The 27,092-nt window shown below is 41.0% G+C and overlaps 1 protein-coding gene across 5 annotated transcripts in view; it reads right to left on the bottom strand.

The window, feature by feature from the left end:
* Positions 1-27,092, bottom strand: part of PPP1R12B (protein phosphatase 1 regulatory subunit 12B) — a 215,933-nt gene that overhangs the window by 89,791 nt on the left and 99,050 nt on the right. For all 5 annotated transcript variants that reach the window (XM_059413108.1, XM_059413106.1, XM_059413107.1 and 2 more), the window contains 2 exons: positions 7,356-7,446; positions 1,580-1,783 (listed from right to left, as the gene is read on the bottom strand). In XM_059413108.1, the coding sequence (XP_059269091.1) occupies positions 1,580-1,783; positions 7,356-7,446 (295 nt within the window). The remainder of the gene's footprint in view (positions 1-1,579; positions 1,784-7,355; positions 7,447-27,092) is intronic.

Below are 27,092 nucleotides of genomic sequence, written 5' to 3'. Positions count from 1 at the left end.
GCCTGGGTGGCTGAGGTGGTAAAGCATCTGCCTTCAGCTCAGGTCATGATCTCAGGGTCCTGGGATAGAGTCCTGCATCAGGCTCCCTGTTCAGTGGGGAGCCTGCTTCTCCCTCTGCCAATCTCTCTCTCTGTCTCTCATAAATAAATAAATAACTCTTTTAAAAAATTCCCCATTTTCCACTTTGAATTTTTTCCCTAAGGAGAAAGACAGAGCCTGACAATAAGCCTTAGCTTGATTTATTAAAGGTGCACAGAGAGAGAAATTCTTACTATATGTAGAGATTGTGTATGTTTTTGTTTATAAAGACAGAAGCAATAAAATATAGTAAGCTTTGGAATCAGACAGAATTTGGTTCAAATTCTAGTTTCACCACTTACTAGCTGTGTGGCCCTGAATAAGTTACTTAACTTCTCTGAGCCTCAGCTTTCTCCTATGTAAAGTAGGGATAATAACTTTCTCAGAGAGGGTTGTGAGGATTATAAAGGTAATGTACGCTCTCCTTAGAACAGTGGCTAGTAGTAACTAATCAATAAACAGTAGCCGACAGAAAAAAAAAAAAAAAAAAGAACCTCAATTAGTTTATATAACCTAGCCATTTAGAGTTGGAGCAAGGAGATTTCTTTTTCCTCTAACTATGGTGACGAGAAAAATTTGTCATCCCAATTAAGATACTTCGGAGAGTAGAGATGAATGATATCAATAATTACACTAAGATAACAGGTGTAATTCGAACTGTCTTAAGTAAACTAGAAGTTACGTTCACCCTAAATAGAACCCTATACCTTTGACTACCAACTCCACTTGAGAAAGGGAACATAAGCTAAAACTGTCCACCTCAATAGTGACATCTTGTGGCATGGGATTAAGGGGGTGCTTTGTAAACTCCTAGGTTTGCAGGGGTTTAGACAATAATTTAATCATGGTTGGGAGAGCACTCTGGAGCTTGACTGCCTGTGCTCTAGTCCTGCTTAACCACTTCGCATCTGTGTGAAATGCTGGGCAAGTTACTTAACCTCTTTGTGACCTGATTTCCTCACATGTACAATACAAATAATATCATCTACCTCGGAGGGTTGTTTTGAATACATACAAAATTGTTGAAATAATGTCCAGTATAAAGTAGACACTCAGTAAATCCTTTTATTTCTATTTGTATTTTTATTATACTATAACCTCTCTCTTGAGAATAGAAAAACATCTTTAGTTAAAGAATTAATTTAGTTAATGGAATTTATTGTGGTAATCATTTCACAACATACACATGTATCAAATCATCACATTGTACATAACCTAAAGTTAATAAAATGTTGCATGTTAATTCACTGTTATAGGTCAACATCTCAATAAAACTAGATGAAAAATAAGCGTCAGTTAACTCCGAGCACAAAATGATGACTGACGGACAGATATCCTCTGAGTTCTTTCAGCCACTCAGGTTTGCCAATGACAGACAGACGTTACCAGTGTTTTCTATGCGTTGTCCACTGCAAAGGAGCACTGTGCTCAAGTTACCAGCGAGGAGGGATTCCCCATGTTAATGACCCTGCTTTTAGCACAGTACATGCCAGTGACTTACTTCTTCATCCAGACTCCCGCCCCAGGGCTGACCACCCTCGCCAGCTTCCTTTGCCGGGACTGCAGAAGGCTCATGCTTCTCTGAGCTTCCCTCAAGCCCTTCGGTGCCTGCGGGCTTCTGGCTAGGCTGCTCCTGAGCTTGCCGTTCCGCTCTTGACCGACTGAAAGTCCTTTCTGCTTCCTGAAGGTCCGTCAGTGTCACGCCCTGGGAAAATGATACAAGGTCAGGGAAGTTACACCTTAACCATGGAGTAACTCTTGATAAATAAGCAGGGAGACTGCCTTACAGTTCTAATAGTATCAAATTCCAAATGAAGCTCTCAAAACGTGTGAGGCCATTTCAAGTAAGATCTGATTAAAAATAAACACCTTGGTGTGCAGAGAGCCCCAGACTGAGCCCATGCGTATTTCAAATGTAATACTTTAGCTTTTCCAGTTTGAGTGCCAGAAAATAGGGCAACACTGATGGCTGCCTGTCATAGATGTACTTCTCTCATACCCTTAATTCTCAACACCTTCATTTGAAAGCTGCATACCTCCCAAGAACAAATGGCTACCGAAACAAATTCTCTAAACAGTGGATAATAAGAAAAACTTGATTTTATTTATAGAAAGAAAAATCAGGCTCAAAAAGGTGAAAATTTGAGCCAGGCTAGAACAACAAAACAACCAACCAACAACCAACTAAAACGATACCACCTAAATTAGCTTTACTCTAAGATGATTTCCTAAGTAACTCTAGAAATGTGACACAGAAACATTCCAACAACTGATATTTCCCCCATGCTCTTAGGAGCAGCAGTACGGAAGAAAAACAAGGAGGAGCCATCTGAAGAAGAAGGGAAAGAGTTAGGACGAGAGCGAACGGATTCCAACTCAAGCAGTTATGTGCTCAAGTCTTCAGGAGAAGGAAGTTCTAAAGCTGGAGGTAGTTAAGCAAGTACTATACCCTGTTATTATTGTTGTTAACTATTCATGAATTTACTCACTCATTCTCTTAATAAATTAAGTGTCCTTAAGCACTGGAACTACAGACAAATCAAATCATTCCTGCACTGAAGAACCTTTTAATCTAATGGAAAAGACATAATAAACAGATGAGCATAATGGAATGGATATAAGTCATTAAGACAAAAAGGTATGATCCAGAAAATTCTGCTTCTGAGTATTTACCCAAAAGGACTGGAAGAGGGTCTCTAAGAGATCATTCATACATCCGCGCTCCCAGCAGTATTATTCATAGTGGACAAAAGGTGGCTATCTGCAAGTGAATGAATGAACAGCATACGGTCTAACCACGGAGTGGAATACCCTTCATCCCTAAAGAAGAATGAAGCACTGACACAGGCTGTGACAAGGATGAATGCTGACGACATTACGCTAAGTGAAGTAAGCCAGCCACCGAAGGACAACTAGTGTATGACTCTACTTGTGAGAAGTACTTAGACTGATCAAATTCAGACAGACGAGAAGTAGAATGGTGGTGGCCAGAACCTGAAGGGGGTGGGAGAGGGAATTACTGTTGAATATACATTAGAGTTTCAGTTTGGGAAGATCAAAAATGTTCTGGAGATGGATGGTGGTAAGAGTCGCAAAATAACACAAATGAACTTAACAACACTGAACTGTACACTTAAATGGTTAAAGTGGTAAATTGCATGTTATGTGTATTTTACCACAATAAACCAAACCAAAACAAAAAAGTTATCGTCAGTCTTGATCTTTATGGAGGTTACATTCCATGAGGGAAAAACAGAGAAATAATGAAGCAAAAACAAAGTAACAGTAGTCATAGTTACTACAAAGGAAGGACACTTAACCTACTTTGGAAAAAGTCAGGGAAGACTGGGGTACGATTGTGACTATTCATAAAGTCCCTTTCTGGGGCACCTGAGTGGCTCAGTCAGTTAAACATCTGCCTTTGGCTCAGGTCATGATCCTGGGGTTGTGGGATCAAGCCCCACATGGGGCTCTTTGCACAGCAGGGCGTCTGCTTCTCCCTCCCCCTCTGCCACTCCCCGTGTTTGTGCTCTCTCTCCCTCTCTCTCTCTCAAATAAATACATCTCCTTTTTAAAAGATTTCATTTATTTATTTGACAGAGAGACAGAGAGAGAGAGCACAAGTAGGCAGAGAGGCAGGCAGAGGGAGAGGGAGATGCAGGCTCTCCACCGAGCAGGAGCCTGATGCAGGGCTCCATCCCAGCACCCTGGGACCATGACCTGAGCCGAAGGCAGATGCCTAACCGACTGAGCCACCCAGGCACCCCTCAAATAAATAAATCTTAAAAAAAAAAAGTTCTTTTCTTCAGTCTTCAGCTTTCCTGCCTGACCTCGGTAACATTTACAACTGTTACCTTCACCTTTTACCAGGAAACTGACTTTTCATTGACTTCTATGTTGTCCCTATTTCTTGGCTTACATTTCATCTCTCTGGCTGCTCCTTTTAATTGTGTTTTATCAGCTCATCATCCTCTGCCTCCTTAATGCCAAGTCACAGCTTTCTTTCCCTTCTCCCTGCCAGTGCATCCTGAGTTCATGATCTTGTTTCTCCCAGCTTGGACTACTGTGACGCTTCCTAACACATCTTCTTGTTTCCTGCCTTGCCAAACATACTTTCGCCGTCCATTCCCATCAATTCTCTGCATGGTAATTTCTGCAGTATTACGCAGACTGGGGCACTGGGTGGCTCAGTTGATTAAGCATCAGATGCTTTTTTTTTTTTTTTTAAGAGGGAGAGAGAGCAAGAGTGTGACTGAGTCACCTAAGCACTCCATAGCCTCTGACTCTTGATCTCAGCTCAGGTATTGATTTCAGGGTTGTGAGTTCCAGCCCTGTGTTGGGCTCTACACTGGGCATGGAGCCTACTTTTTAAAAAAATAAATAAATAATTATATACGTATATATAAAAATTTATTTCTTAATATTATATAAATATTTATATGTATATTTTATATAAATGCAGATTATATCCAGACTCTTCCTTACTTCAGTGGCTCCCTTAGTGATTTGTTTTTCTTTTAAAATTATCTTTATTGAAGAGGTGCCTGGGTGGCTCAGTGGGTTTAGTGGCCAACTCTTGATTTTGGCTTAGATCATGGTTTCAGGGTCCTGGGATCGAGCCCCGCCTCAGGCTCCACGCTCAGCAAGGAGTCTGCTTGACATTCTCTCTCTTCTCCCTCTGCCCCTTCCTCTGCCCTGGGCAGGCATGCACACGCTTTCTCTTTCTAAAATAAATAAATAATAATAAAAAAATATATATATATATCTTTATTGAAAACTAACTCCCAGATCATAAAACCTACCCTTTTAAAGTACAGGCATGGGGTGCCTGGATGGCTCAGTCTTTATGTGTCTGCCTTCGGCTCAGGTCATGATCCCAGGGTCCTGGGATCGAACCCGCATCAGGCTCCCTGATCAGTGGGAAGCCTGCTTCTCCCTCTCCCACTCGCCCTGCTTGTGTTCCTTCTCTCACTTTGTCTCTCTCTGTCAAATAAATAAACTCTTTAAAAATAAATAAAGAAGGAAAGAAAGAAAGAAAGAAAGAAAGAAAGAAAGAAAGAAAGAACGAACAGGCATATTTCAGAGATACTGACCACCATGATAAAGTGAGTATCACAATACAGTGAGTCAAATAAATTTTTTGGTTTCCCGATACTTAGAAATGTTATGTTCCTACTATACTGTGGTCTATTAAGTATGCAATAACATTATGTCCAAAAAACAATGTACATACCTGAATTAAAAAATACTTTATTGCTTAAAAAAAAGGCTAACCATTGTCTGAGCTTTCAGCAAGTCATAGTCTTTTTGCTGGTGGAGGCTCCTGCCTTTACGCTAAAGGCTGCTGACTGATCAGAGCGGCCGTGGCAATTCCTTACAATACAACAACAGTGAAGGAGTGTACCGTGTTGCTTGACTCTTGTTTTCCAAAAACAATTTCTCTGTAGCATGGGATGCTATTTGGCAGCATTTTACCCACAGAAGAACTGCTTTCAAAATTGGAGTCAATCCCTCCAACCCTGCCACTGTTTTATCAGCTAAGTTGAGATCATATTCTAAATCCTTTGTTGTCATCTCAATAGTCTTCACCGGGAGTACATCCCGTCTCAAGAAACAAGTTTTTTTGCTCATCTGTAAGAAGCGACTTCCCACCTGTTCAGGTTTCACCATGAGATTTCAGCCATTCAGTTCCATGTTTAGGCTCCGCTGCTAAATCTAGTTCCCTTGCTACTTCCACCACATCCGCAGTGACTTCCGCCACTGAACTTTGAACTTCCGATTAGTTAAAAACAAACAAACAAACAAACAAAAGCAGTATCTGCAACGCATAATAAAATGAGGGATGACTGTATAGAATTTAGTGGTTTTAGCATGTTCAGAGTTCCACAACCATCATCACCGTCTCATTTCAGAACATTTCATCACCCCAAAAAGAAACTCCTTCCATCAGCAGTCACCTTCCTCTCTTCCACCCTGGCAACCACTAACCTATTTTCTTTTCTTTTCTTTCTTTTTTTCTTTTTTTTTTAAGAGAGACAGCGAGTGAGTGTGAGGTTGGGGGAGGATCAGAGGGAGAGGAAGAGAATCTTAAGCAGGCTCCATGGCCAGCATGGAGCCTGATGCATGACCCTGAGATCATGACCTGAGCCGAAACCAAGAGTTGGACGCTTAAGTGACTGAGCCACCCAGGTGCTCCACTAATTTCTTCTATTTCTCTGGCTTTGCCTATTCTGGATCTTTTCATATCAATGGAATCATGTCTTGTTTCTTTCACCTAACATAATGCTTTCTCAAGGTTCCTGCACATTGTAGCATTAGCATGTATCATTTCATTGCCAAATAATATTCTATTGTACAGATCTATAATATTTTGCGTATCCATTCCTTTATTGATGGAAATTTGTTTTCTTTTTTCCCAATTATGCTAACTGCTTAATTTATTTGGTTTTCTTGATGGCTCAGCCTGTGCCCACCACTCCTACACCTGCTGAAGAAGCTGAGGCACACCCAGCCACACAGTGCTAACCCTTGCTGCTGCTGGGGGCCCAGGACTCAACTCTACAGCAAGCTTGTAAACTCCACATGAGTTGGTCTACACAGCAAGTAAACTCTGGTCAGAGTTCAGAGATGACACTGAATTTGGGATGTGGGCTGTTGTGAATAATGCTGTTATATAAACATCTATGTACAAGTTTCTTTTATTTATTTATTTATTTATTTGATGAGCAAGCAAGCACAAGCAGGGGGAATGGCAGGCAGGGGAGAAGCAGGCTCCCCACTGAGCAAGGAGCCTGATGCGGGGCTTGATCCCAGAACTCCGGGATCATGACCTGAGCTGAAGGCAGCTGCCCAACTGACTGTGCCACCCAGGCACCCCTATGTACAAGTTTCTGTGTGGACATGTGTTTTCATTTCTCTTGACTATATACCTAACAGTAGAATTGCTGGGTCATATGATAACTGTACAGATAACATTTTGAGGAACTGCCAAACCCTTCTCCTTTAGGGATTCTTCAGATGTGGCCTCTTAAATACAAATGGAATGATTAGTCTTGTGAAGGAAAGGAGATAAACCTGCTCTGAGCCTAGAGAAATAAAAGTGAGAGTGGGCAGATGGACCTATAAATTCATCTGATCCTACGTAGTATAAGATTTAACACAGGTGAAAACTCTTACAACAGTGGCTGGAGTAAGGAACTCATCTTAAGATTTTTTAATCGTTCCGCCAACAGAAAGGAAGATAGACAAAATGACATAAAAAAGAAGGCCACACTCACTTGGGTAGACCTTCGAGTCTGCCGAGCTTGTCTGGAGCGTGCTTTTCGTAAGGACTCTGCTTCTTCATCCCGTACAGGAGTCAGATATGATCTGTAGAGAAAAAAAAGTCATAGCAGAAGTAAGAGACCTCTGTTGCATGTACTTGGGGAATGGGGAATGACAAGGTACTTCCACATACTGTGGTGATTTCTATACTCTTAGAATGAACTTAGGCAGAATCAAAATGATAGAAATGCTAACAGTGAAAACAAGACATTACTTGTAAATGTATTACTGTTCAAGCAGAATCATGTCATCTATAAAATAAGAATTTCATTTCTTCTTTCCACATCCTTACAATTTTTCTTTCTTTCTTTTCTTGATTTAATGCTCTGGCTAGAGCCTCCAGGATATGTTGAAAAGGAGTGATGATAGCAAGTTTCCATGCTTTGTTCTTGCCTTCAGAGACAAAGCATTCAGCATTTTATCACCCTGATGTCTAATGCAAGATTTCTGTAGACACTGCTTCTCAAGTTCAATCAACTCCTTTTTATTCCAGGAGGAAGTAGGCTAAGAGGGTTTTGTTGTTATTGGTTCTGTTTTTTAATCATTAGTGTGTGTTGAACTTATAATATGGTTTTCTTCCCCATATACTGAGATTATCATTTTCCTTCTTTTTTCTGTTAATATGGTGAATTGCACTGAATAATTTTTGAATGATAAAATAACATTGGATTCTTAGGATAAGCTCAACTTGGCCATGATGTATCATTTTTTTTTAAGGAAATATTAGTTTATTATTTTTTTAAGTAAGCTCTATACACAACATGGGGCTTGAACTCACAACCCTGAGATGAAGAGTTGCACACTCTACTGACTGAGCTAGCCAGAGACCCCTACATAGACTTACTTTTCTACAGATTCAGTATTGTTTAGTTTAGGATTTCTCTATCCACGTTTATTAGAGAAATTGGCCTGTAATTTTCCCTTCCTGTAATAACCTGGTCAGCTCTAGAAGTAAGATCATACAAGTTGGGAAGTGTTTTCTCCTTGTCTATTTTCTGTAAGAATTTGTATAAGATTAAGGTTGTTTCCTTCTTAAGCAATTAGTAAAGTGCACGAATGAAGGCATCTGGAGTTAAAGTGTTCTTTACGGGAGGGTTTTTTTTTTTTTTTTTTTTAATAAAGATTTTTAGTTATTTATGTGACAGATCACAAGTAGGCAGAGAGGCAGGCAGAGAGAGAGAGAGGAGGAAGTAGGCTCCCTGCTGAGCAGAGAGCCCGATGCAGGGCTCGATCCCAGGACCCTGAGATCATGACCTGAGCCGAAGGCAGAGGCTTTAACCCACTGAGCCACCCAGGTGCCCCTTACGGGAGGGTTTTAAATAAGGGGTTCAACTTCTTTAATTGACTTAGGCCTAGTCAGATTTTCTGTTTTGGTAATATTTATTTTTCAAAGAACTTAATATTCTTTTAGTGGCACAAAATTATTCATAATATTTTTGTATATTTTATTTATTTATTTTACTCCTGTATATTTCAACGGTCATTTTAGTATCTACAGCAATGATACTTTAATTTTTTGGTTTCAGGGTCCTTTTACATTATATCTATATCTATATATATATTTTTAAGATTTTACTTATTTGACAGACAGAGAGAGCACACACAAAGGAAAGTGGCAGGCAGAGTGAGAAATAGGCTTCCCATTCAGCAGGGAACCAGATGTGGGGCTCCATCCCAGGACCCTGAGATCATTACCTAAGCCAAAGCCCATGCTCCACACACCTTGCTCTTTCTGAGAAGCATTTGAGCCATCCACAAAATCTGAGTGCAACACAATTCCTTATTGCTAGGAAAAGAAGATGGGTCTATGTTCACAAAATAGTACAATAAAGTATAACAGAAGCCATGGCTCTACATATTTGTGACATCCAGATAAAACTAGGCTAAAACCCCAGTTCAACGGCACAGAAAGGGATTCCAATGCCAAAGTCCTTTGATTACCCTATTTGTCTACTACTATGTTTCCTGGAGGGCAGGAAGCATTTTTCTTTGTATTTGCTAAGACTTTGAGGTTACATAATCAGTGGAATTCACATAATTACAGGTAATTAGCATGACATCACAAAAATAATTTGCTCTCTGCATCTAAATTCGTAGTGCCCCTTTATATACCACAGATGGGCTGATATTATCTTAAGAAGCTGCACAGAATGCCTAGCAAATCACCAGTGAACCTGAAGAAAGTCATAATAAATAATAACAGAAGACCTAATATATCTTCTGACAAGGACAGTGTAGTGATAAAATACCCGGGAGTGGGAATCAAATCACCTGGGTTTGAACCCTGACTCCTCAAGTTCCTTGCTAGATAATGACCTTGGATAAAGTATTTAAGTGCGCTCAAACCCAAGTTTCTTATACGATGAAGATATTAACAGCTGTGATAGATATTAGCAGGTATAGATAGGGTTCTTGTGAAGATTAAATAAGAAAACACATAAAGCGCCTAGAACACGAGCTGGCACGCAGCCAGTACTCAGCACAGTGTCGCTGCCGCCGCCACCAGGGCACACCACACCGCCTACGACATCATTCTCATTGCTGCAGTAAAAGCTCAGCAGTGGCAACTGGAAAAGAAAGGCCGTGTATACGGTAATAGGCAACCCATCTAATCTAAGTGTTCCCCTTAATTATTTTTACCAGAAATGGATAATTCATTTGGAAGAGGTGTTGATTCCCTTGAAAATATGCCCTAGGAAGGATCAAAGGGCTCTCTGAGTAAAATAAAACTACCATAAGTAGAAGACTTAAAGAGAGATAAATTTCCATGATCTCCAAGATAAGAACAAAGCTGTTTTCCCTAGAATAAAATTTTTGTCTGGAATCTACCAATAGGAAATTGGTTTTTGAAATACCGCTAAGGAGTCCTGTATCCAAAATCTGTACTGGAGAGAGAGGGTACTTACATGGTTAGCTTCAAACTGGGAAGGACCATTCCATATGTGTCTTTTATGGCACTCATGAGGCTGCGGTCATTAATTATAGAATATTTAGTGGTCTTATGAGATAGCTTGTCATTCCTTGGACTATATCCTATGTTATAAGGATATAGAGACAAGGTATTCCAGAAAGGCCAAAGAGAACCGCTTCCATATCAATCTGGAAGCACCTATAGATAGCTATAGGGGAGGGGGACAACTTAAGAGGATTAACAGATTCATAAACCCGTAGATAAAAGACTTTATGACTCCAAGAAGTCATCTAATTCCAAGACTGCAGCAAAGATGATAAATTCCTGTTTTAGAGATGAGTCGATAAAAGCCTAAGGAAACATTAACATACTTGCTTAAGCTCACAGTGTTGTTCAGTCACAAGCCTAAAGGGACTATAACTGTGGTCTCCTGCTTTGAGTACAGCTTTTTTTAGATTACACCAAAGAACTGAAAACTGTTTCTTCCACCCAGCACCGTGAAGGGTACCCTAATTATGTGGATTTATGGGGCAGGACACTTCTTCCAAATCTAGCAATATCAGGAATGAGTGTATAAAGATGCCTTGCAGTAGACTTTCCCCTATCTTCCCCTGATGTCTCCCAGAAGAATGCCATAATCAACACTCTATCTTGGGAAAGAATGATTTTTCCATTTTCAGAGCCTGCCACCAACACATTATAAAGCTGTCATGAACAAAGCACAAGTGACAGAGAATGCAGTTGACGCTACAGTCGCCAGGGCTCTGGCAGGTAGCTTGAGTTCAAGTTTCCCTCGCTATTTCTAGTGTTAGAAATGCTAACACTGTGGTATGGCAGAAAGAACACGTACCTGGGTTCCAGTTTCAGTTCTGTCATTAACTACATGTTTGACCTCAAGAGAATTGTTTGATTTCTTGGTACCTTAGTTTCTCCACTTACAAAATGAAGGGTTAAGTCTATAGTTTTAAGGTCCCATGCAACTTGAATTCCTAGTGAGTCCGTTTTTACGCTGATTCTGGACAAACCATCTCTAAGTCTCTCACTAAAATGCCTATTCATTGCTTCTGCTCAAATACTAGATTTCCTATATTCTATAGGTCACTTGCTTTAGTAGAGTCCAATGGAACTTTGTACGATAATGGAAAAGTCGTATCCCTGCCTGGTCCAAAACAGCAGTTGCTGGTCATGTGTGACTACTAAACACCCAAAACGTGCTAGTGTGACAGAGGAAATGAATTTTTAATCTTATTTAAGTTTTAGTTAACTTAAATCTACACAGCCGCTCATGGCCACTGGCTACCATCCTGGAAAGCACAGCTCCAGAAGTCCTGAAAATCCAATTAAGACACGTTATCACGAAGCTCTCTCCTTAAACCTGAAAACTAGATTCAGCTCATACAACATAAGCTAACAGAATGCAGTTTGTCAGACAGCTGAGTTTAAAACCAATTGATTTTATTTTATTTCCAAAGATTAAAGTTCCATTTTTTTTTCTGTGCCTCTAGAGGCATTATGACATTAATTTTGCATTTTTACATGGGGTGCTTTTAAGTCCTATAATGTAGTGGTGGGGCTCCTGTCTGTAAGATATTTATAGACATAGCGAACAGGAACAAGCTTAAGATACAGCACACCTCAAAGACACTTTTTACCTAATGGCAGCATTTATTCTCTGCTAACGCCGTATGCCTTACCCCGTACCACCGTTCTCTCCCTCTGCCCCCTTTACAAAGAGAGCGTCAAGAAAATGGACTGTTACCTCCTCGTGCAGGCCTGCATAGCAGAATGAAGGTCAAAAGATGTGTGGAGACGAATAGCAAGAAAGGTAAGCGGCTGCCGGGCAAGACTGCAGTCTCAGCACCCGGTCTCCCTTGGAAACTAGGAAAGGCTTGCGCTTCCACTGCTATCCAGCAAGCCAGAGGCAAAGCTTGCAATTTGCTAAGAACCTGCTACTAAGGAGGAGGAGAAGGAAGGGGAGGAGAAAAGGCGAGGAAGGCAAAATCTTGGGGCACGGCACAGCGAATGCTGCTAATAGTGCCCAAAATACCATTCCATTAGATGCATATTTTATACACTGTACGAAACCAATCAATACTACTTCTCATTTCATACAGAGGGGAGGGGGAGGAACTCTGTGTGAGAAAGACAGAGCAAGAGAGATGCTGTGTTCTTATTCTGGATGTTATTTCATCTGCCCTTGGGCTATCCTGGTAGCTGCATCTACCCACGTGCCTCACTAGAGGCTCAGGCCCAGCTGGCTGGCAAAGGTCAACAGCGGTAAGGAACAGAGACAAAAAAGAACACATGACAGACAAATGCAGGGACAAATTTCCAATCTGGCATAAGTGGGTTAAAGCTAAACACAGAGAGACTAAGTACTGCTCAATTTGATAAGCTACCTACAGATCAGAAAGACTTCCAGATACGGTATGTGTCACATATCAGGAGATTCACAGTTTAGGGATAACTGTATTCAAGTGCTCATTTGACACATTCCTAACGCAACCCTGAGATCAGAGTGAAAGTTTAAGCAAGCAATCGAAGCTACATCTCCCCGACGCAGAATAATTATTTAAAAAGGAGGGAGGAGTTCCCTCAACTAAACGAAGAATTTCCTGAATCCCCTAGACCAGCAGTCCTCAACAGGGAACAATCTGGTCCCCACCAGGGGCAATGACAAAGAATTATCTGGCCCCAAATGTCAATACTGCCAAGTTTGCAAACTTTATCTGTGAAGGGCCAGACAGTCTATCTTCCAGGCTTTGCAAGGCTACGGAACACCTCCACTATAGTGCCAAAGCGGTCACGGACAATACAGAAATGAGGGGTGAGGCTGTGTGCCTACTGCTTGCTCTGCTGCAGGGGCAGAGCTGAGCAGATGCAGCGGAGAGCACAGGGCCCAAAAGGCCCAGAAGATTTACTGTCTGGCCCTTTACAAAAAAAGTCTGCTGATCTCCTGCCCTAACCTCTTAAGTTATATGGCACCAAATGACAGCTCAGAGAACTCCTTTTGCTTTACAAACCACGTGAGCCTGGTGTTTCTGTGACCTACCTTTGATAAGTACTATATTGCCTCAAATTCCTGTATCTCTGAACATTTGTTCCATTAAAAACACTCCAGCTTCAAGTGCCAAAACCACTTTCACAAATGACAATCTTTTACTTATTTAGGTCACTCTACAGTTAGTTCATTGGTCAGAACAGGTGTTAGGGATGCCAAGAATGGCAGATTCAGGTGCCAAAAGCACAAGGGCTGCTTTATTTCATACCCACAGGCTGTACCAACTGGACTGGGCCAACTGTCTTGAACATTCATCACTAACTACAAAATAGACCAGGTCAAATTCAGCACCACCACTGAATTTTTTTTAAGAAAAAAATTCAAGGGGCACCTGGGTGGCTCAGTGGGTTAAGCCTCTGCCTTCGGCTCAGGTCATGGTCTCAGGATCCTGGGATCGAGCCCCGCATCAGGCTCTCTGCTCAGCTGGGAGGCCGCTTCCCCCTCTCTCTCTGCCTGCCTCTCTGACTACTTGTGATCTCTGTCTGTCAAATAAATAAATAAAATCTTTAAAAAAAAAAAAAAAGAAAAAAATTCAAAAAGTCAACACAAAATATTCATGGAAATAATCCAAATAGGAAACAACAGGGGGAGCAACTGAATAGATTATGGAACATTCATATGACAGAGTCTGTACAGACATTAGAAGACAAACCACAAACTACTACAGATACGTAACTTGCAAAATATTAGCATTTTGAATATGTAAAGAACTTACACCAATTTAAAAAAGGACCAAGAATCCAAGAGGAAATAATAACAAAGCATATAATCAGGGAATTTACAAAACAGGAAACCCACAAAGCCAATACACATAAGAGAAAATGTTCAGTTTCGCTTAATGATCACGAAATGCAAAATTAAAACAAGGAAAACCACTTCATCTTCCTGAGATTCTCAAAAGCACAAACCACTGACATTATCAAGTATAACATTAGTTGTAAAGATGTAGAAACTCTCCTACATTGCTGGTGAGAGTGGAAATAGGAGAGCAGTCTGGCATCTCAAGTAAAGAGGTACTCACTGTTTAGATCCAGGAATTTCATTTGAAAATAAATACCCTTGAGAAACTGTTACATATTTAGATAAGAAAACATGAAGAATGTACACAGCAACACAACAGAATAATCAGTATTTATAAAAGAGAGAGAGACAGAAAATGACCTAAATGTACATTAGCAGAAAAAAAACAACCAACCCCAAACCAAAATGTGGTATATCTACACAATGGACTAAAATGAGCATTCAAAATGAACAAAAGAATGCTAAGTAAAACACAGGAGGTTTCAGAATGATGTGTGCAGAATGATGTAATTTATAGGAAGGAAAAAAACCATGTGAAAGTAGTGATATGTGTATATATAAACAGAATAATAACTAATAAAAATTTGCAAATGACAAACACAAAATTTAGTATAGTAGCTATCTCCAGCTAGGGAGGGAGTCAAGGGGATGAGACTGAGACAGACGCAGGGGCCTCAACGACATTTTTAATATTTTATTTAAAAAACACTGAAGCTAAAAAACAAAAAACAAACAAACAAGCAAAAAAACCCCACTGAAGCTAATATAGCTAGAACTTAATTGAGCCAGAAATGGATACGTTGGGTATTTGTAATATTTAATAATAATATTTTAATAAGAAAAAAATCTATAGTGTACTCTCAAAATCAATACAACATAAAAAGATGTTAGTAGGGGTATTGCTGAATGGTTAAGATTATGGATAAATAATTATTTTTCTCCTTAAAATATGCACATGGTGGAAAATTTTATAAACTCCAAAACCTTTAAAGATTTTATTTGAGAGAGTCAGTGGGGGGAGAGGCAGAGGGAGGAGAAGGAGGGGGACAAGCAGACCCTGCACTGAGTGCAGAGCCCAATGCGGCAGGTTCACCCCACCACCCCGAGCACTCAACCTGAGCTGAAATCAAGAGTTGGACACTTAACCGACTGAGCCACCCAGGCATCCCAAACTTTAAAAACTGATTATTAATATTCAAAGGACTGTTTTAAGGAGTAAGATGTAGTTATATTCCACACTTAGAAAAATCCTTTATTACCATAATTGGCAGTGACCTAGAAAGGACAGATACTTTCTAGGATATACTAAAGTAATATAAATATTTCAGGGAAAAAATATCCTTTCGTCACCCTTAGGACAGAGAAGGGAGTAAGAGTTTGGGTTTAAGAAGGTGGAAAAGAGGGCTCTAATCCATGTAAGTGGGGAATTAGGAACAGGCCTGTGTTAGCACCAGGTGGGCTCTAAGTACTAAGGTCAGTGGACTCACGGACTCCTCTCACCCTCCAGAAACTGTGGTCTCCAACTGCTGTAATCACTAGCATGGCCTTCCTTAGGAAAAAGGGAGGACCTGGGAAGTGGGGAAGCACCCCAACCTGTTTTTTTTTTTTTTTTAACATTTATTGAACAGTAGCCTACTTATAACAACAAGATTTAAGTTGTCATCTCTTCCCAGAAAAAAAAAAAAAAGTAATTTACACCTAACAAAATTTTGCTAACAATTTCAGGGATTTCTGAACTTTCCTGAAGCTTGGGTTAAGAAGAGACGGGTCTACAATGGAAGGACTTCGGGGACCTAAATCAGATTTCTCTTCAGAGAAGGCCTGTAAAACAGATTATCTTCCCCAGCCAACCACCCCACTTTTCAGATGACAGATTAATTAACCCTCAGTGGCACTTTTTAAAATTCAGGCTTCCTGGGATATAATTTACACACAGTAAAATTTGCCCTAGAAAGTATACAGGTCGAAGAGTTGTAAGTTCTGACAAGTGCCTATAATTCTGTAACGATCACTACAATCAGGATAGAGATAGATCTATTAGCCCCCAAAATTCTCATGTCCCTTTGTAGTCCATCTCCCCCAATCCCAGTCTATGGGAATTTTTTGTAATTACACAAAAAGCTTTAAAACTTGATACTAAAGGAACACACTGACTTTTTCATTCACACTAAAAAGTAGTAAGTAAACCAATAACTGTCCTAACCCACTAAATCAGGTGTTAGCCACTACCTTATAGATCGTAACAAAAACGAGCCTAAGCTCTTGTGAAATAAAATTCCTTATATTCTCTGAACCACTAGCCATCATTCTTTAAGTTTTAGGAAGGTAGGGCTATTTTTTGTCATCACATCATTAACATTTAGCACTGTGTCTAGCTTATAGTAGGTGCTCCAACACGGTTACTGGACTCAATTAAGTTTATGGAGGAAATTTAGAATTCAAGTTAACATAGCTTTGTCTTAGGGTTGGTCCCAATCACACGCTCATTTATTTACCATTTGGAAAGTTTCACCATCAGTGTGTTGATCCATTCATTTTCTTCATTCCATTTAACCAACCATTGCCCCATCCTACACTTTTTTTTTAAACCTACTCCAGATACTATATTTCAAAACAAACCAGGCCTGATTTCCAACAGGATCTCGTGAGGAAGTCCTACATATAAAGGAGTGATAATTAAAATTTAAGATAAGAAATGCCATGACATAAAGAGCTCGTGCTCTGAATAGGAAGCCCAGAATTATCTGAAGGGTGAGAGATAAAACATAGAGGAGGTGATATGAACGGAATCTGGAAAGACTGGGAAGAGGGCTTCCTACACCAAGCTGGGGGACAACACTGCTTATGGCTCCATTCTTGGATTTCAAGCAGGAGAGTGAGCCGATCAGATCTGCACTGTAGAGGAGGGACTGTTGGGATGGGGAAGGGGAGAAGGTGGCCAAGGGTCCAGCTGGGAGGGGCCAAGTTAACAGAGGGCAGTGCAGATGGAGAGAGAGTATAATTGAAGGGCTCTTGACAATGAATGACAGGACCTGGTGAGGACTATGTCACTTCTTGGTGGGAAGTAAAGAGAAGGTTTCTAGTTTGATTTCTGTGTTTCCCAATTGGGTGACACTTCTTCAGGACAAAAAGACTTTTTAAAATACATGAAAACTTGGGTGGCTTGATTGGTTGTGTCTGACTCGTGATTTTGACTCAGGTCATGACCTCAAAGTCCTGGGATCCAGCCTTGTGCAGGGCTCCTCACTCAGCGGGGAATCTGCCTGGGGACTCTCTCCCTAGCACTCTGTCCCTCCCTCCCGCCCCCACTCAACGCTCTCTCTCTCACTCTCTTTCAAATAAATAAATAAATCTTAAAGAAATACATGAAAACTAACAGGCTTTTGTCTCTCGTTCCAGGCTTTTTGGGTCAGAAGGAAGAAAATGGTTTGGTTTGGTTATATTCTTTTTCTTATAGAGGACTAGAGAATCCTTAAAAATGCGCACCTGTAATAACACTTGAAATCATGAATATTGGGGAAAGGAAAACAATGGCCAGAAAACATTAGGTGTGGCTACCGGAAGTCAGGCACTATTCTACCTAAGTCCTTTCCACGCAGTGCCGTGAAGCTCATCAGAGATGTCTAGGCTAGAAATCTAGTCGAGTAATGGCTGAGGAGACTGGAGTGGACCAGATCAACTAGAGAGTCCTGAGAAGAGAAAAGAAGGAAGCCCGAGGAACAGTACATAGGGTGTTTGCAAAAGAAAATGAGCTTAAAAGGACACAGTGAAGGAGCAGTCCCAAAGAACAGAAGTGAGCCCTCAGGGGTCTCTCTTTCGGACAGAAGTGGTATCTCAGGGGTCAAGAGAGAATAAAGATTTCAGAAGACAGCAGTCAACATCATAACATGCTGCTGGGAGTTCAGGTTAACAGATGAAGCAGTGATTAAGGAATCTGATCATTAGGAACGCCACTGGGCCCCCTCCTAGAGCAATTTCACTGGAAATGGGAGTGGGGCAAAATTTCTACTTTAATAGGCTGTGGAGAGAACAGGAGGCTAGGAAGTAAATAAAGTGACATAAGGGCTTTTCCAAGAGTAATAGGGAAGACAGAGTGAGACAGGATGACCTCAGAAGGTAGTGCAGCACCGAAGGGAAGTCTATGAAGACACAAGAGACAAGCACCTGTCAAGGACAAACAACATCTTCGTGCAGGAGTGTTTTTGTCATAGATACAGCTAAGCTTGCAGCTCTGGTTCCCATGACTTATGAATTTTGTGTGCCAAATGTTCTTTCTTTTAAAGATTATAAGCTTCATTGTAAAGGAACGTAGTCCTTGAGTTATTACTATATTTTATTTACATGGCAATGAGCAGTGAGCCATTTTCAGCACAAATGCACCAGATTTGTGAATCACATTCAATTTTCCTTTTTCAGGTTAAAAGACTAAAATTTATTCAGAGGAAACAATTTAAAGAGCTGGGTCAATTATACTACCCAGAATTAGCTAAAAGACTCTGGGGAAGAGGGGGAAAAGTGGTTTAAAGACAAACCAGAAACAATGAATTATTCAGGTAATTGCTGTCATCCAATCCCAATTTTTAAAATATTTCTTAAAATAGAAACAAGCCTGCCCGTGGCTCTGGAATTCTCCCAAAAGTAACCTTCCCATATCCAGCATCCTCACAAAACACTGAATAAGCCAGTGGATCTATAAGACAACTTCTCATTTGTTTCCCCAAAACCCTTACTTCCTATTTCAGTTTCAGATAGGATAGAAAGTGTTTGATTTGCTTTGTTTTCAAAAGTGGTATCTCCCAAGATGAATACTCATTTCCTAGAAGTTCTGTCTTCCCTTCAAAAAAATGTCAAGAGATTTTAACCACTGTGCTCATTGCTAGCTTATGGTATACAATGGTCCAATGAAGACTTGCACCCTGGCACACATCTGTGTGCTCAGTGGTGTACAGTAAGCATGGACTTTAAATTCCAAAAGATCTGGTTTTGAATCCTGGTTTTGCCATTTACTAGCTCTGTGAGTGTGGGCACTTTCCATAGTCTATCTGAGCCTTAACTTCCTTATATCTTTTAAGAAAGCAATATTATTTATCTCACAAAGCTGGGAGGATTAAATGCATCTAGGAGGGTACCGGCGTATAACATAACAAGCTTCCAAAAATATGAATTCTCTTACCCCATTTAAACCAACTCATATGTTCAAAAGCCAACTCAAATTCTATCTTCAGTGGCTTCACGAAGCCCTTCCTACCCTCTCCATCCTCCCTCATTCATTCAGCTTCTTCTCTAAACTCCTAATATACAGGAACACAGTCTTGCAGTCAAGGATATACAGTTCCTTAATGTATACTCTTGGTTTACTGTGTGTGTATGTGGTAACCCTGATCTTCTAGGCACTGCCTAGGACATACCCCTTTTTTTTATTATACTCAGCACAATACTGAGCACAGAAACAGTCAGATGGCCATCAAAGACTTAGAATCCGATGATTTTAGAATCCAATACTACCTACAAATCTCCTAACTCCACTGACTAACCAATTAAGACTCTGAGAGTGAAGAAGTTAAATGGCTTGCCTGAGAGGGCATACACTGTGTGTTCAACTGAAGAGGAAACTGGAGTCTCCTGCCTTGCCCCCAGAGAGTTTGCTGAGCTCTGGTGAAGCAGCACCCCAGCGATGCCCACAGAGGGCCTCCCCATGCCAGAAACACCTGCACTCCCTGTAGAAAAACACTTTATACGGAATGGGATAAACACGCTTATCTGCAAACTGACCCAAACACAAAATCAGGTCTTAGGGCACCTTACATGAAGTAGATCAACTGACGTTCTTCTGCTGCCACCTTCTGGAAAGAGTATATTACTACACAGAGGCCCATTTTCACTGAGAAGTTTCTTCTATACGTATTTACCCAACCCCCACTATGTATTAGGCTCTGTGGTATGCAGAAAACCCAATAAAAAAAGCATTCTCAAGAAGCTCACAATGTAGGGGCGCCTGGGTGGCTCAGTGGGTTAAAGCCTCTGCCTTCGTCTCAGGTCCTGGTCCCAGAGTCCTGGGATCCAGCCCCACATCGGGCTCTCCGCTCAGCAGGGAGCCTGCTTCCTTCCCTTTCTCTGCCTGCCTCTCTGCCTACTTGTGATCTCTGTCTGTCAAATTAATAAATAAAATCTTTTTTTTTTTAAAAAAGAAGCTCACAATGTAGTAATGAGGAGAGACAACATCTAATTTAATTAATTAGTTAAAGCAGTCTTAAGAAAAGTGCTACCGAAGAACACTCTAGAGACTGCACTGAGTGCAGCCTGGAGCTGGGGAAACAGGGTAGCCAGTGGTGGGTTTTCACCCCATGAATAGACTCTTGTTCAGTGGGGAAGGTGATAGAAGCCCTTTCCAGAAAGGTCGAGCACAAAGAGGGTCATAAAAGGAAAAGCATGTTCGGGAAATAGCCAGCGTTTTCTACCTGAGTACACAGAGTGATACGATGCCAAAGACACAAAGCCCAAGAAGAAGAGTAGAGAGGGACCAGTGAGAAGAGCCAAAGTTTAGTTCTGGACAAGCTGAGCTCAGACTCTAGTGAGTGATCTCTCTACAGGGCTGAAATGACTACCCATCCACAGAATCCTTTACATGGCCGGACACAGCATGATTTTGAATTTTGTCTAGAAAAATGGGTCCTAGGAATATAAAAGATGACTTAGGAAACTTCTCCTCTTGTAGGTATGGGAAACATTTACTTCCATGAAGATTCAATGCGAATGTATGGTTTGTAGTATGTAAACAGCTCAATGAGCTAGTCTTTGCATTTTGTAATTTCCTGTTCAAAGGCCAACTCAAGGAGTAGTCTAACCTTTCATTTACCTAAACCAGCTTCTCTCTGCAATTGTCCTACATATCCAAAAATTCTTTTTGTTTCATTTATTTAAAATATATTATATAATATTTAAGACTTAAAAAGATACAAAGAATACAACCACCAGGGGCGCCTGGGTGGCATAGTCAGTTAAGAGTTCAAATCTCGGGTTTCAGCTCAGGCTATGGTTAAGGTCCTGGGATGGAGCCCCATGTCAGACTCAGTGCTCAGCGAGGAGTCTGCCTTCTTTCTCTCTGCCCCTCCCTCCTCTCTAAAGTAAATAAATAAATCTTAAAAAAAAAAAAAAAGAATACAACCACCACCTATCATCCAACTTAAGAATACATTACTGATGTCAGTTTCTTCTTGAAAAGAGAAGCATGTTTCTACTTCTTAAAATTATTAGTTGTCCTCTGCCACTCTAACCTCTTGGGTGGGATCCTTAAGTTAGTGCACATGTTTAAATTCTTTAGGAATATGAACAAACACCAGAGAAGTTCTAAACCGGTTATTCTGAAACTGTACACCTTTAATTCTTTTTTTTTTTTTAAAGACTTTATTTATTTATTTGACAGACAGAGGTCACAAGTAGGCAGAGAGGCAGGCAGAGAGAGAGAGAGAGGGAGGCGGGCTCCCTGCTGAGCAGAGAGCCCAATGTGGTGCTCTATCCCTGGACCCTGGGATCATGAGCTGAGCTGAAGGCAGAGGCTTTAACCCACTGAGCCACCCAGGTGCCCATGTACATCTTATTCTTAAACACCCACCCTCTCCCTCTTCTCCCAACCACACCACCACCAACACAAGGTATGCAATAAAGTCAGCTTCCCAAAGGACCATAAGGAAGGGAAGAGCACGGAGGGTAGATACACACATCTAGGACATCAAAGCCAACAAGCAAAGAAATTTTACCTTCTGCTTCTGCTATTCCATGCCCATTCCTGATGTCTCAACTCAGCATACCGAGTTAGCTCCCAAACACAGAAGGTGCTAGTAAATTACGGCAGGGGCTTGATTCAATTCCCCAGAACACAAAGATCAACTTCCTGTGCCTCGGATTTCCATAAAACCAGGAAGAGTAAGGAACTCCACTGCCAGATCAAATCATTCTAGGTGAGAGCAGGTCAAGCTACCTGAGACACACCTTGCCACACACCTGTGCAGCAGCTTCCCAGAAGCCCAATTTTCACAAACAGGTGGCCACTCCTTGGACTGTCCTTCCCTAGTAACCTAGTAAACACCAGAGCTCATTTTATGAGATTGTTCCAACACGGGAAAATCAACTCATAGGAGAGAAAGGGGAGGGGGATTTGAGAGAGGGCACAACATTTTGGTCCCTCCCACATGTCACAATACAGCTCGGAAAAAAGAACCACTTTATCAGAAGGAGATTAACTGTAAAAACACAGCTGATAAGGGCTTTGAGTAGCAGGTGCTGGGTGAATGCTCACTTTACTCTGAAGTGGTTGGGGAACTGGGACAGAACCACTAGAGGCTCTACCGCACCAGGGAACAGATTCTTGTCCTTTCTTTGGAATGCATGTGTCCCGAAGGGGTAGGGGAACGTTTTAAAAAGCTCCACTCCTCAACTGTTAAGTGGTGTGCTGAGGAATTATGTGACAAATGCCACTGTCTCTGGAAAATGAAGTGAGTTTGTGTCTTAACAGCTGTGGTTAGCCGCAGAAATACAGGGAAAAAGATAACAGACTTGGAAATTTAAGACCCTTAAATCTTACCGTAGTAACTCTTAGCAGGCACCATCAAGGTCTTCTTTCCCAGAACAGTTCTGTGGACCTATATGATCTTAGTGTTATTTTTAAATGGCTTTTTGGAGATACAGTTCCCATCCCCAGTTAAGCGTACCATTCAGTAGTTTTCTGTACACTCACAGTTATGTAATTATCACCATCATCAATTTTGAAACATTTTCATCACCCCACAAAGAAACCACATACGCATTAGCAGTCACTTTCCAGTTCATGTTTTTAAAATATAAATCAATAGCATCATTCTCACTGGCTAAAGGGGACCACATTGCACCAAAGCTAACGATTGCCCACTGTAAGCTGCACTGGCACGTTACCACTAATAAAGAAAAAGCAGTGCCAATCACACATGCTTTTTTTCATCACCTTTTCAGCACTTGGTATAATAGTTACTGAAAGGGATCTTTCAGATTTAGACATACTTTGTACCAGCAATGCACATACCTCAGTGGTAGTAATGAAATACCTATGACCAAATTCACACATGCACTAGAACAACCAGCAGTAAGACATCCTGGCTTTAGAGACATTGAAATGTGAAAAATGTTCACCCTAGAATCAACAGTATCAAATAGTGCATGCAGGGTTTGGCGCCTCCTTGGTTACAAAACAACAGATACTGACTTCACTAACTAGGCAGGAAAGGAATCAGGAGAGCATAATCTATATATATTAATAAGGTAACATAGTAACTCATCACCTAAGCAACCCAGAAACCCCCAGGATGGGGGCAGAAAATGTATCTACTGCTATACACATTTCACTCTCTTCCTGTTCGCAGTCACAGTTAGGAAGAGAAAGAACTATCTCAGTAGAGAAAAATGAATTAAGTTCAGCTTCTTTGCAGTCTTTTAGATAGGGAGAGAAAAATACTAATTTTAGAATCAAAGCTGAGAGTGGAGGAGCTGTGGAATCCCCTTTCTAGGGCGCCTTTTCCAATGGACAACTGCCTGTCTTTAGCCTGGAGACAGAGAGATGAGTCAAATGACTTTAAAAAACCATGACTCAGAGTTTAATTACTTGGTTTAAATTTCTAACATTCCAAAGACGATGCCAAATTAATTTGCTGACAGCTTCACATTAGCAGGAATAACTACCTAGCTTACATGGACCCCATGGGATTCAAGAAGGTCGGTAAGTGTGGTATATATGACTCAGCCAATACTGACCATATCCTGACCAAGCATGGTCGCATGCGGGCTATCTGGGAAAGGGAAACAATTTTAGTTTTAGGTTTTTTTTTTTTTTTTAAGATTTTATTTATTTATTTGACACACAGAGAGAGAGAGCATGCATAAGTGGGGAGGAGGAGCAGAGGGAGGAGAATCATGCTTCCCGCTGAGCAGGGAGCCCAATGCGGGGCTGGATCCCAGGACCCTGGGATCCTGACCTGAGTGGAAGGCAGATGCTTAACATACTGAGCTACCCAGGCGCCCCCAATTTTAGCTCACTGTGGAGAAAAACTATTTTGGCTGTTTCTCTAAAAAAAGGAAACAGCATCAATAAAAAAGATGTAAAACTCAGCATTAAGTGGTAGTATGTTGTAATCTAGATCTCATTTCTTACCGAAGTTGCATACATTAAAAAAAGAAAGATGCAAAATTCAGGGGTTGGGTTGAGAGGCAAAAAAGCTAAAGGAGAAACAGCAAGAGGATCAAAGGCAGACACTATCAGACTCTAATATTAGCCAAGGGAACTGTTTACATTTTGTTGCTAAGGAAAACTTGGCGCTTTGGAAAATGAACCCAGCCACTACGCTATTGTGACAGCTGCCGCTTGGCTCTAATGCCCCTGTAGAGTTGTCTGCCAACTGCTTGCCACTCGCCCTTTCTGTCCCGCTGTCTGCCAGTCAAATCAACTCCTTTACAATCAGATGACCCTGTTGGTTTCTGAAATCCTCAGGGTAACTCCAAAGACTGGACGACAGTGATTAGGGTGCCATGGAGGTAGACTGCTGCATGCTGGGCTCCCCACTAAGATGGATGGGCCCTTGAATCAAAACCTTTATTTTGAAATCCAAAAGAAATGATTGGTGAGCTCAGTGACAAGGGAAAAAGAGGCCTGGGTGACGATCTCCACTGTGCCTCTGACTCAGGTGTGCTATTAAGCAAATCATTCCACCTCTTAGGGCCTCAGCAATTCCATTTGTAAAGAGAATACATTTAATCACTCTTGAGCTTTTCAGGAAAGAAAACCAAAGGAACTTTGCAAATCCAAGATCATGTGCTTCTTCAAAGTAATAAACTATTTCAAAAGGCCTGCACTGAGCTTATGTAGCAAAATCATAAATTATCTAAAATCCTACAAACCTTGAAACTTTTTTTTTAAAGATTTTATTTATTTATTTGACAGAGATCAGAAGTAGGCAGAGAGGCAGGCAGAAAGAGATGGGGGGGGGCGGGGGAGCAGGCTCCCTGATCAGAGAGCCTGATGCAGGGCTCAATCCCAGAACCCTGGGATCACGACCTTGAGCTGAAGGCAGAGGCTTTTTTTTTTTTTTTTTAAAGATTTTATTTATTTATTTGACAGACAGAGATCACAAGTAGGCAGAGAGGCAGGCAGAGAGAGAGAGAGGAGGAAGCAGGCTCTCCACAGAGCAGAGAGCCCGATGCGGGCTCGATCCCAGAATCCCGGGATCATGACCTGAGCCGAAGGCAGAGGCTTTAACCTTGAAACTCAACTCTTTTGTTAACTCTTCAGTGACTATGGCCATCTTCAGAGACTTACATCGTAAGAAAGACTGTGGTTTCTAGAGTTAAAATTTTTTTTTCAAGCTCTCCTTCCTCTGCCCTGCTTGTAATGGTAATACTTTATCACTCTGGAACTTCGGAAAATACAGGGAAAAAAAGGAAAGAAAAGAAAAGAAAAAGCTACCCTTGGCCCCCTCTGAAAAATCTAATGTTAAGATTTCCATGTTTATTATTGTTTGGTATCATAATCCATTTCTTTTGTCTCTAGCTCTGTCCATTCAATCATGTATCCGTAGTTATGAACAGACGAGGGCACACAGTGTAAAGCTGAGACTCATCTTAAGCCAGTCGGTACGCACATACCCGTCTATACCCGTCTACCCCTTCTTAGGACTAAGCATTCTCAGAAAAGAAATGCCAGCCGTGCGGCTTTAATGGCAAGACCTACTCCTCAGTCCATGTGCTCTGATTACATTGCAAATGGAGATTCTTTCTGGAAGATGGCTTTTCCACTGGGTAGGTCTCCCTGTGGCCAGTTTTAAAGCCCCATTTATCCCAGTGTTCACTAATTGTTTCAAATTGGACCTGTGAATGTGAGCTTCAGGCCTCCATCATGGTTCTCAGCAGGAGTCCCAATGCTTCCACAAGGAGCTGATTACAGAGAAAGCTGCAGCTTCAAGAGAAGAATTAGCACCCAGCATGCTCTTTCAAAAGGAAAATTTAGCTGTTTTCAAAACATGTGATTTTTTTTTTTCTTTCAGCTTATGTTTGTCTAGAGGGAGAGATTCTAAATGGCTTTAATTCTGTAAAGGCTTAAATGATATGTTTTATTTGATCAAGTCATTCCCTAGCTGAAAATACTTCAATGGTATTCCATAGCTTTGAAAACAGAAGTTCAAGTTTCTCAGCATAGCACAACAAAAATCTACATGGTTTGGTTCCTGCCTACCTCTCTAGCTCCACAATTTCCAAAGTATACCCAGTGGGATACCAGTCTTGGGTTTTTGTGGAAAAAAACAAAAACAAAAAACAAAAACGGAACTATTCGATGGACACAGAAATTTGGAAAATGCTGCAAATTCTAACCACCCCCACACTCCCCTTTCCTCACCCAACTCCCCCCACCCACCCCCGCCCCCTGAGAGGAAGGATTCTGAGGCGGCTTTAGAGTAATTCTGTTTAACTCTGTTTAGCCGTTCTTTCACAAAATCATTTGCCCACAGATTTTTTTTTTTTTTTTTTTTTTTTTTGATTCATCTAAATCTACTTCACAAAGACACTTTCAGGAATACAACACTGGGCCTTGCCTGCTCCCTGCTTCAGGCATATTAAACTTGTTTGTTGAATTTCTTGTGTGCCCTCTAAAATACCAGCATCCTATTACTACTCAGAGTTCACTCCCAGCTGCCTTCAAAATTCAGCTCCACTCACCTCCTCTGGCATACCTTCTCTGTCACCCTACTCAGTCTGATTTAGTCTTCCTTCCTCTGTGCTCCCACAGCAATCTATACACATCCTTATCAGAGCACTTAACAACTGACTATATTATTTGATTTACTTGTTTGCCTTCCCACAATAGATAAATTTAAACACTCAAGGGCAGGAAAGACGTTTTTC

Source organism: Mustela nigripes, chromosome 10 (genome assembly GCF_022355385.1).
Source record: "Mustela nigripes isolate SB6536 chromosome 10, MUSNIG.SB6536, whole genome shotgun sequence".
NCBI lineage: Eukaryota > Metazoa > Chordata > Mammalia > Carnivora > Mustelidae > Mustela > Mustela nigripes.
The sequence above is the reverse complement of the archived record's forward strand: the minus strand, read 5'-3'. Positions and strand labels throughout refer to the sequence as shown.